At 37.4% G+C, this 11392-nt stretch overlaps 1 protein-coding gene across 3 annotated transcripts; it reads left to right on the top strand.

Annotated features, from left to right (window-relative positions):
- The first annotated feature begins 1750 nt into the window (after positions 1–1750).
- LOC118735508 (condensin complex subunit 2) lies at positions 1751–6867 on the top strand. 3 transcript variants are annotated; one of them, XM_036465304.1, is made up of 5 exons: positions 1751–2170; positions 2465–3028; positions 3100–3919; positions 4007–4767; positions 4889–6867. In XM_036465304.1, the coding sequence occupies exons 1-5, from the start codon at positions 2141–2143 to the stop codon at positions 5231–5233; spliced, it is 2520 nt and encodes an 839-aa protein (XP_036321197.1). In that variant the 5' UTR covers positions 1751–2140; the 3' UTR covers positions 5234–6867. The 3 variants fall into 3 exon arrangements, with proteins under 3 accessions (XP_036321197.1, XP_036321198.1, XP_036321196.1); XM_036465305.1 differs by lacking the exon at positions 1751–2170 and adding an exon at positions 2209–2255; XM_036465303.1 differs by lacking the exon at positions 1751–2170 and having other exon boundaries at positions 2272–3028.
- Positions 6868–11392: the final 4525 nt, after the last annotated feature.

An 11392-nucleotide genomic window follows, 5' to 3' on the forward strand; every position in this document is an offset into this window, starting at 1 on the left:
TTCGATGAGTGAGTAGTATACTTTTAAAGTATCGATACCATAAGCTCGATGCTAGAATGAGTACTCAGTATCGATACCGAAGTCTGAAATTTCGAAACCTATTCGCATCATGGCGCAATAAACAGGTGAAGTAATAAAACAGCTTTCTTGGTTTATTTTCTGACATTCGGCTGCCTTATAGTCAAGTTTTAAAGACAATGGCCCGTAGTCATAGTCAAAATAAAGTCGACTTTAAAGTTAGTTGCAGCTTTTTGACATAATTTTCAATGGGATATCTGTCAAAAAAGCTGCAACTAACTTTAAAGTCGACTTTATTTTGACTATGACTACGGGCCAATTTTTCAAATAAGGCAGTGTCAAAATCTTTCTTCTCGCTCTAATTACTTTACCTGGTATAATTCCGCCATGTATTCGCATCAGCAATTTTTATTTACAATTCTCCAGGGTGCTGTGTGGATAGTTCTTGAAAGCTTGTTTACTACACATACGAACTAACGTAATACCATGCTCTGACCGACAACGAAAACACCTTGAAAACGAGTTTTGAGATTGTGGGCTGAAGGCTGTTCACACCGATTGTTGGTGTTTTCGTTGACATTTCTTACATCCTTTGTTTACAGTTTTTCTACACCATAACAAAACCAAAATACTTTTCCTTCAATTTATTTTCATTAATAACCTTCAATGCTTACATTACATTTACATTGAGCCCAAATACGTTATTTGGGCGAGAAATCTGAAATGCGAAGCCAAATCATGCATTTCTCCATACAACTTCCCATTTCCAAAATGACGCATTTAAACAAAATCACGAAGCAAATGCATTCCAATTGCCGCACTATTTTATAGAACGCACTCAGAAACAAAAGTTCCACAAAAGATTTGGTTTGTCTTTGACATTTGGAATTTTTCAAACACAAAACAAACACAGCGAAATAAATAAATCTTTGAAATTTGTGTGTAAAAATTGTTAATTTATACAAGAGCTTTACACATTTTTAGTTTAATCAAAGAATAATTGCCTTTTTGTGTTCAAAAAGTGTTAACAATATAATAAATGTAGTGTTTGTTTACATACATTTTGTTTTTGTCTTCCCTTTTCATTTGATGAGAAGTCAAAGCAAATGCGGATCAAGCAGTGTAAACACCTTCAAATGACTGATTTCAAATCACGCATTTTGGTCCAGTGTAAATGTAATATTACTTCATTTTGGACAGCCAATTAACAATAAATAAACAATTACGTATTAAAGATGATAAAATATGACTTCCACTTCGATAAATAATCAAAAAAAACTAGTGCAGATACCGATTGGAATGAGTGCAACGTGAGTTTTCAAGTGGTTTTCAGCGAAAACTAATTTTCGTTTGACAGTTTTTACATGGACGAAAACACAAGTTTTAGGTCGAAAACCAGTTTTACCAATGAAAACATGTTTTCGATGTCGGTCAGAACATGGTATTAGGTGCCTAAATTATATTACTATCTGACTTTTACGTAATATGCTAAAACACAATCACATGCATATAAAAATTGTAACTACCTGGATTTTCACGTATTGTTGTTTAGATCAGGACTTTTAGTTGTGAAGAGGAAAAATATTTTAAAATTGTCCACACGACATACATCACTGCTTTAGTTTATGTGCGATGTTTTGATTTCAAAGTAAGATTGCGCTGATAGCGGTGATGGTTGATAACCAAAATTACCTGATCGGTTAGTGATCGGTTAGTGCAATCTTTTTGATTTTTGAATCTAATTTTTTCTATGCAGTTATCTTTAATCAATTTCTCAATTTGAATTTAAATATATCGGTGCAGAAGTGAACATAAGATGACGCTACTTTTTAGTTGAACACACTCCTACGACGTTTATGGCGTGACTTTGACAGCTTGACAGCCGTCGGCAGCGACACACTTTCGTGGCGTCAAATTCATTTTATTTGAAAACAACTGAATTTTCGTCCTACAACCAATGCAAACCGGAGATAACTCGAAGCAAGCTAATTACGTAGAAATTTTACTGAAATTCGTAAAACGCAAATCGTATGAAAGTTTGGTAAAGTGCATAAATATATTTGCTAAAAGTTTTGGTGAAAGAAATTAATAAGAGCTGAAGATAAATTTTATAAAATAGTGAATGAGAAAATTACCAGTTGGGCTGAAAAAAGTGAGTATAATTGTTGTATTTGCAATGAGTGAGTACTGTTTGCAAAAGCAATCGTAATGACGCTCAGCGAAAGCGACAACAAAAGGTGAGCGCACAAAATGCTGTAGAAGAAGAATGCGATGGATAGCAAATCAAAAAGACAGTGAAAAATGAACAAAATTAATGGAATATATATGAGTCGTTGTTAGCTCATTATCCATAAACCAGAAATTTTAATATTTCCACCATAATATTTTTTTTCATTATAATTTGTGGCGCTCAATGACCGTGTCCGCTTTCTGTATGAATTCGCAGTACGTAAAACTAACAACGACGCCTGGGCGCAGGTCAGCAGCAGTGACCGCGGGACATTGGAAGCAGCAGCAGCAGCAACAGGCTCAGCAGCAGCAACAACCGTCGGACCATAGTATCTTTGTTCAGCCAGTAACAGTAAGAGTAGCAACCGTGGTGCAGCCCCAGAAGGTCAGAGCGCAGGAAGCCACTACTAGTGGCTTCGGTGGCTCCGATAATCCTAACAATACAAATATCACCGCAGCACCTATGACGCCCACTAACGCGGATACGCCGTTGCGTCGCTCCGAAGTGGGAATATTCCGTGACGGAGCACGCAATGTCAATGCAAATATCGGAACTCCTTTCAACGATGATGATGAGGAACGACGTCAGGCGCGTCGGCGCACAATGTTACAAGGTAGCAGTGGTCGCGAGTCAATGTTTGAGGAGAATGAGACTCTGAAAAAGTGTTTGGAAATATATAACGGCAATAAGCTTAGTAGGGAAAACGCTTGGTCATTATCACTAATTGACACGCTTTCGACTCTTTTGGACCGTCATCACAAATCGCTGAATAACTTTAAGGTAAGCGTGCTGATCTAATTTATTTCATTTACGAAAAACAGTCAAAATTTTTGCTTCCCTTTGCTCTATAGGTCGCTGGGTCCTCACTGGAAGCTTCTTCAAAAGTTTATGGACTTCGTGTCGATTCTGTGCACACGGACGTGCTTCGCATGTCTGCAGGTTTGAATGCACAAAAATTTGTTGATCGTCAGGGTCAAAGTGATGATGATGATGACGTGGCAACGGGTGGTGAGGGCAATGCGGATCCAAATGCGTCAGCGGCTGGCGTCAATGAAAATGGTGAGAAGGTCGCAGAGAAAGCTAAGCCCAAACCGAAACGTACGCGACGCGTTGTGTCGACAATCACGAAGAATAAGGATACTTTAAATTCGCGTTTAGATACAGTGCCATTGCAGGATCCTGTTTTTGGCAAATTAAATACTATAGTGGGATCTATAAACTCGTCCAATCGACTGATGAATAATATATTGTTGACAACTGAATCTGAGCTACGCCTGCGGACAACATTTCAGTTTTGGGATGCTCAACCAGTAGCGTCAGGGTGCGACTATACCCTAGCACCCGATCCTAAGGAAACAAACGAAAATGTCGTCCCTGAATCAATGGATTGGGCGCCATGCGATCGGTTAATGCAAATAAGGCGCATCGATGATTTGCATTTACGACCGTTGCATACGGGTTATGTGATCTCTGATACGCCTGAGCCGATTGCAGACATCAATGAAGAGCCGGACAGTCTGCGAAACAGTATTGATTATTGTGGTGATGGTGGTGGGGACCACATATCAATGGCATTTGATATAAACGCCGAATGTGAACCGCTGCCGGCATTAAACGATCAACCCGCCTTGCTTGATGTGGATTACAATGATTTTGAAGAATTAACTACAGGTGAAGTGGATAACTTTTTTTTTTAACTTGTATTGTTTAAACTATTAAATTATTATATAAATATATTTTTTGTCTGTTCTTTTTCAGAGGAGCGCACTGCCATCAATAACTGTCGTGGCCTTCGTAAAGTACCAGTGCTCATAGAAGATCTGCGTCCAGTAGATGCCACCTCAAAGCTCGAATATTCATATCGGCCGCTGGATAAAATTTCGCAATTTTGGGCCGGTCCATCACATTGGAAATTCAAACGCGCCCGACCACGTCCTTCAACTCAGCCCACATTACAGGGGGTTAATAATCAGCGTGGAAACGCACGTCGCACCAATGCGCTTAGCAAGAAACGTTCGAAGCAATTGCAATTTGAACAGGAAACCGACGACATTTTTGTCAAAATAGATAAGTACAAAGCGCGTAAAGCAAATTTTCATAAGAAATGGGATCAACGTAAGCTAAAGTTACCAACCGATTTACAATTAGACCCAGAAATGTTTAATAAATTCAAGTGCGCGCCGAGCGCTGTTGTGAGATCAGATCTTGACGACGATGACGTTGAATCGGCGTTGTTGGGCGCTGGAGATGGTATGCATGACGGAACTATGGATGGTAATGAAGGAGGAGATCATTTTGCTGATCACAATGATGGAGTTGGTGGTGGAGAAGATCCAGGTGGATTAAGTGGCATTGGAGGAATTGCAAACTTGGGTGGTGAAAACTTTATGAACGTTTCTTCATCGGCTTTGGGCGAAGGTGGTATACTGACACAATCACAGTTGGATGACGGTTGCGACAATGCGGCGAACAATACTGTGTTGGAGATAGCAACAAGTTTCGATGGTGCGCCGAGTCAGGTGAGTAGCTTGATCGAAAAGCTTTATTAGTAAATCCTCAGTTAAATAGTGTAAAAAATCCAAATGACTCAAATATTTTTTACCGGTAGCACTGTTACTAACCGCTTCCATCTCTCTGCAGGTCACAAAAATTATAGTGCCTTTTGCCAAGCGTGCGAAAGTGATAGATATGAAGAGTTTGAAGCGTTGCTGTACACAGTTAATTAACAAGCAAATTAAAGTCCCAATGCCACCGGAGCAGATACCACAACATCCAATAATACGGGAAGAGCACTACGCCGCAGGTATGGCCAGCTTTAAAGAGGTTTACGATCATCTGCCCGAAATATTATCACAAAATATGGCAGACGCGCTTTCGCCCTCCATTGCTTTCTATTCGGTGTTGCATTTAGCGAATGATTTCAATTTGCGGCTAATACCCCAAACAGATTTAAATGATTTCAAAATACGACAATTGACAGATTGATAATTGATGATCGATTATCGATGTCGATGACGATGGCGATGGCGATAAATTAATAGTGCAACGTGCGACCAGTGTACATTAAAGCAAATCTGACCTCCCGGACATAACCCAAAATACAAATAAATTTTACACACTTGTTATAAAGGTATCGTTAAAAATTAAGAAATTATAAGATGTACGCATAGTTAACAGCAACAAAAACAGCAAAATGATTAGTTTAAGGAATTCTATATCTAACCATTTTCTTAGGCAATTTCGTTAAGTACATTTTCTGCTGACTTTTTTATTTTTTTCGCTTTCTCTTTATAATACACGAACAATTAAAATGCATTTCATTTCATTTTATGACAAAAAAAAACAAAAACTCGTTTTGCTATCCTTTAGCAATTTTTATGGCCTGGACGATGTATTTTGGGCGTGTTGTTAAATTTCATACTAAAATTAAAAACAAATTTTTGAAACTGTTATGTAGCTGTGCTTGTTTCATGAAGGAAAATAGTAAAATTTTTTCTCAACATTCTGTGCAGAAGAACACATACTATATGTACATATATGATTTTAGATATTGTGACCACGTGTATTAAGTGAAAGCGTTTTTTATGAATCTGAGTTAAGTTTCTAATTGGTATAAAAAGAAATTCGGTCATAATTTTTTTATAACGTAAATACATATGTACAACATAACACAATAATGCGATAAGGTGCATTAACTAAGCTTTGCATATCCTTTTTAGTTCCAATACATATTGGTTCAATTTTGCATCATGTACGGTATATTTCCAAATAATTTTATTTTCAAATAGCTAGAACGTGCATATGTACATACATATATGTATACTAAATGTTCGTATATTATGAGCAGTTTAAACGCCTTCGAAGAAATCGCAGTGGCGTGACAAACCAAAACCAAGTATATACTCCATGCTCGAAATTGCACCAATGCAAAGCATCAGTCTATTTTATTTTTAAACGATGATTGATGGAAGTGCCAAATATGTCCAACAACGTTTAAATGTAAAATAGGTATCTAGTTGCGGAAATTGCTAATTTCCATGAATTCTAGCTAAGAAATAAAGTTGCTGATGCTTTTCATTAACGTACATATTTCTGAACAGGAGGAAATTTAGGCCGCTCTGATAGTTGCCCCTGATAAAAGGATGCGATTAGTTTTTTGGTGGTTCCAAATTCTGTTTTCTATCTAAAATTTATTTGCAATTATTATAATTTTTTAATTTACACACATACATACATATCAGCGATCGTTATAGATAGTTCGTGGCATAGGCATGACCTTTTGCAAATGAAATTAAAAAAGCAAAACGTAAAAAATCAGATAGGTTCTGCAATTCATAGGAATCGGCTAAACGGACCAACGGCATTTGATTAAGCTGGCCAAACACTGAAAAAGCACCAAAGGATTTGAAAAAGTTGGTTACCATCTCTTTTTTTCTCAATTTGCAGTTGGAGAAATAAGATCCCACTTTTTCCAAAGTTAACGGCGCGGGAAGGGGAGGGGATGGGAGAAGTTTTTGGCACAGATCAATGTTCAACTGAAACAATTTATTATATATATATATACATATGTACATATGTATATGTATGTAGGTATGAAATTTGTGAGCGAATCGAAAAAAAAAGAAAAAAAAAAAACAATTATAGAAATTGGTTACCGTGGTCCAAAGTTATGCGGTAACATACATACAAAAAAAAATATTCCGACGAGTTGATAAGCTTCTCCTTTTTGTGAAGTCGGTTAAAAATCATTTTACTTGTTTATTTTTGAACCTTAAATTCACAACTTCAAATCCATACACAAAGGAAATGGGAATCAACTTTTACAAATGCTTCGGTATTTACTCATATTTTGATCTCTTTTAATGAATGCTATTGGTCTCATTCCCACCACGTTTTAAGTATTGCAACATTAGAACATTTAAAAGAAAAACAACACGGGAGATTTAAAAACTCTAGTACATTTGGTCGAAGCCGCACTGCTGTCCATACAAATCTTTCCTTGCATTAGTCATGGAAAAATACATACATTTTTCAAGTAAGCACTGTGTAGAAAAAGGCAAAATGCACTTGTTTAGCAAAATTGTTATCATACAAATGTAAATTCATGCATACATACATATATATTTACACATCATATACACATACATACATAGTGTATACAAGCTATTAAGCATTCATACAGTCTGTATATCATATGACATACAGGCCTATTCATACGTACATACATATGTACATATACAGTGACTCAAACAAGAGTTTATTTCTTTTTTTTTTTTTTTTGGTATTCACAATAGCGTTATTCAAATAAAGTCACAAAATGCCGATAAAAGAGATAAGGTTATAAATTCCATACCAATTTACACACGTTTATCGGCAGATTATCCCGTTATATGAATACCTTTTAATGTATCTCCTCCGATTTGTGGTCTGCGCTTTGATGTTGTCACACAAAGAAGAAGCTGTTTTTGATGGCAGAAATACACTCGGGGAAAACACTAGAAAAAACCTTAATGCTAATGCTTTCGCCAAAACCGTATAAATCGAAGTTTCAAACAAAATTAAGAAAAAATCAAAAAACTTTCATCAAAATTTTGAGCTTCTTTAGACGATTCTTTAAAACATATTTGGTTATGTAGTTTAATAGCTCATAAAATTTTAGTCTCATACATAAAGTTCGGCTGATTTTAGTGAAGCCAAATTGGAATCGAGTTGACGATATTGCTTAAACGATCAAACAATTTATGTTTTCATGACGCAAGACAATTTCAACACGATATCGTACAAACGCTAATCGTCATACGTGATTCATGCCATGGGTTTGGTAAAAAAATAAATTCAAAAATTTTAACTTGAAATCCATATTATTATGGAATCTAAACAGTCAAAATGTGAATACTTGTTTTGGTCACTGTATATATTATCTAACATTGAAATTATATTAGTTAATTTCATATTATTTGCAAATAAATTTTTTTAATTTTAAGTGGAATTTTTGTCTTGTGTTCTTAATTTGATATTTTGGATTATTTTTTATGTTACTTAAGTTACGAGTATATTGAAAAAAAACAAAAAAAAAGCGGTATTATCAAGGCATATTAAACAGGCAGAAAGAAGCATTAAAGCAAAGACATTTACAGCAGGCGGTTCTACGTACTGGCATGACTCGGGCTTTACCCGACCAAGGGCTGTTGTTTCGGCGATCTAACCCGGTTTAGGTTGGTGAAATCTCTTAAACGTTATTCGTCCATGGTGCCGCATCCGGTCCGCATTCTTTTGCTCAGGGCTGGCATCGAGTTGAAACCTTGACCAGAAACCAACACCTGCTGCGTAGGCCAGAGACGAATACGCCCGAACTCCACCTCAGTCAGGTGCAATACCTTGCCTTAGAACTTGCCGGCAGGGGACCATGTTATTTGTGGCCCCATGTTGCTCAAACCGAACTGCCACCACGACACACCAGAGATCACCTGAGCAACACAACCACCCTCCAACATAACACAGACATAGACATAGAAAGCACAGACACAACCACACCCCCACCTCCACCTACACGCCGCCGCCAACAGCTCGTAGTTCCTCACAAAATCTGCTCGGTGCGTCAGTCCAGGATATACCGTAACGTGACATCAGTCAAGTGCAATTCCTGGCTTGGCTGGTGCCACTTTAGGGCATGTTACGCACGTCGTGAGCAAATTTGTGGGCCCTTGGGTACTCACAACAGCAGCACACACAATAAATGGTCGACAGGCAACTCCACAAATCACACCCTGTATTACGACCAGTCTGCCAAGGCACACAAAGACACTACAGTTCAACTGTAACGGACTCCAGTGCAAGATTGAGAAGATATTGATAGCTACGCTCCAAAAGACCAACGTGAACAGCAACTCAACATTTTGAACTGGGCCGAATACAATGTGATCCGTAGAGATCGCGAGCGAGATAATAGTGGTGGTTTATGGGTCGATTATGGATGGCAACGCAACCGCAGCTGGGTTTCCGATGGGCAACGCCCCTGAAAGGAAAATCTATACTACGAATAACAAGTATAGTTAAGTTCTATAAAGTTGAAGGCATTAAAATTTTGAAGAACCAGCAATTAAGACTTGAGTGTAAATAAGCTGAAGAAACAGTTGAAAAAAGAAATAAATTACCGCAATCCAAATTTCCGCGGCAACCACAAAAATGCAGTTGCCAATATAGCAACTCAGTTGCCAGTTGCCATCTGTAATACCATTTCAGCCACTGTCCACCCAACTGAAGTTCGGTTTCAATCCCGACCTATTAGCTATCATCCAGCACCACACCGTGCATTGTAGTCTTATCGCAGCAGACAGCGACCTCAAGGAAACCATCATAAAGTTTCAGTATTTTTCTCTCCGGTCCGGTGAAAATTTGTAACGAATGATAGAAGGGGTACACACTTCGATGTACTATTCGGCATTCTGCACAATGAACGACGACGCACCCATTAGGATTATGGGTAGCTGCAGCAGCTCGTCTGGTGTAACAACAGTAAGAGCTGGCCTGATAAACAGTAGAACGTGGCGACCTACGCTGACGCTTGCATTGGACCATCTGCAAATAATCATCTCGATCGATAAACCTGCTGATTGGAGCGGCTTCGCCGAAATTGCTGAGCTATTTAGACGACATCCTTTGTGATGTCTAATTTAACGCGTAAAAAGGGTACCAACTGGCAACGCTAAGGGCATACCGGTCTATGTGCGCCTCAATGCCGGCCAGATTAATACCGTACCTTATCACTGTAGTCAACATGTTTTGCCGCCTCAAAGTGTTTCTGCAAATAACCTTCCATAAGGAAAAGCACTTCTATTAAAAAAATGATGTATTTTTAACAAAAATAGCGGATTTTTATAAGATAATTTTTTTAGAAACCTGGGAACTCCAAGAATTGAGCCGTCTAAGTCATCAAGATGGCGGACATAGCTGATGTATTCTATGAACCTTGGATACTACCAATATGCCTCAATATGCCTTGGGTATTATTATCATTTATTTGATGTTAGTGTCGACCGATCTCCTGGATCAGCGTGCAATGGATACAAGGGACGTGATTTAATTATTAAATAGTTCATAGACCATATACCCCAAAATTTCTTCTACACCAAAATTTTCTTTAACTAGAAAAATACTATTAAAGACTTTTTGGTTTGCTTGCGCTGCATCAACCGTTTTTTACCTCTCCTGAATATTTGGAATTTTTTTAGTTGACTATTTTTGATTGCGGTATGCAAATACAGTGACATTGGCTAATTTGGATATCTCATCTTTATCTTCAATATCAACGGAAAAACTGCTACTACATATCGCTTCCGGTGAGCAAATCTTATTTATGACGTAAATGACGGTTACGTGGTTTGCACTTTAAACGACGATATAAGTCTCCTTCGGGACGTTGAGTCGCGATACTCCATCCATCTTCATATTTTATATACCAAAGTAGAGGTTGTAGTAGTAGTATGTATTTATGTTGCCGAATCTAAATACATTTATTAAAAAGTAACACTGTAGGAAAAATACCAAGTTTTGAAATTATACAAAAAGCGCACGGTAGTAGGTTATGGGCCTGTTGATAGCTATCAAAAACTATCAGATTTTCCTGTTCGCGTACACAAAAATCCAGCAAAGTAGCGGAAATTGAGAGACGAAATTGACATTTCATTCTGATGAAATGCTGCTAGTTTCTGCTGGAAAAAATTTCGCCAGCAGCCATTTGCCAGCAATCAAAGTTTTTTTAGATTTAGATTTAGATTTATTATTATGATTTTTAAGTTTGAAATAACTTATTAGAACTGAAAATGTATCGGAAGAAAGGAAATACTCATTTACTCATGTTTGATTAGCAAATTGCTTTAGGAAAACTTTTAATTGATGTTCTTTTCATACATATTTTCTATTTTATGCTTTTGTATGTAAACAAAATTTCGATCAGCTGTACTTAAAACTTGCAAGTTTTTGCTAGTTTTGCGTTCGCGTACTTTTGCTAACATTTCTCTCTTTGAGAGAGAACAGATAAAAATTCATTGGAATTTTGCTGCTGAGATTTTTTTTTTTGCTGGAAGAATACGCGAATACACCCATGATGCAATAATGAAAGGTGTTGTACGTTGTGACAGCTCG

The sequence above is a fragment of the Rhagoletis pomonella genome, unplaced genomic scaffold (assembly GCF_013731165.1).
Source record: "Rhagoletis pomonella isolate Grant_MI unplaced genomic scaffold, Rhpom_1.0 Rhpom_scaffold_00003, whole genome shotgun sequence".
NCBI classification, from domain to species: Eukaryota; Metazoa; Arthropoda; class Insecta; order Diptera; family Tephritidae; genus Rhagoletis; species Rhagoletis pomonella.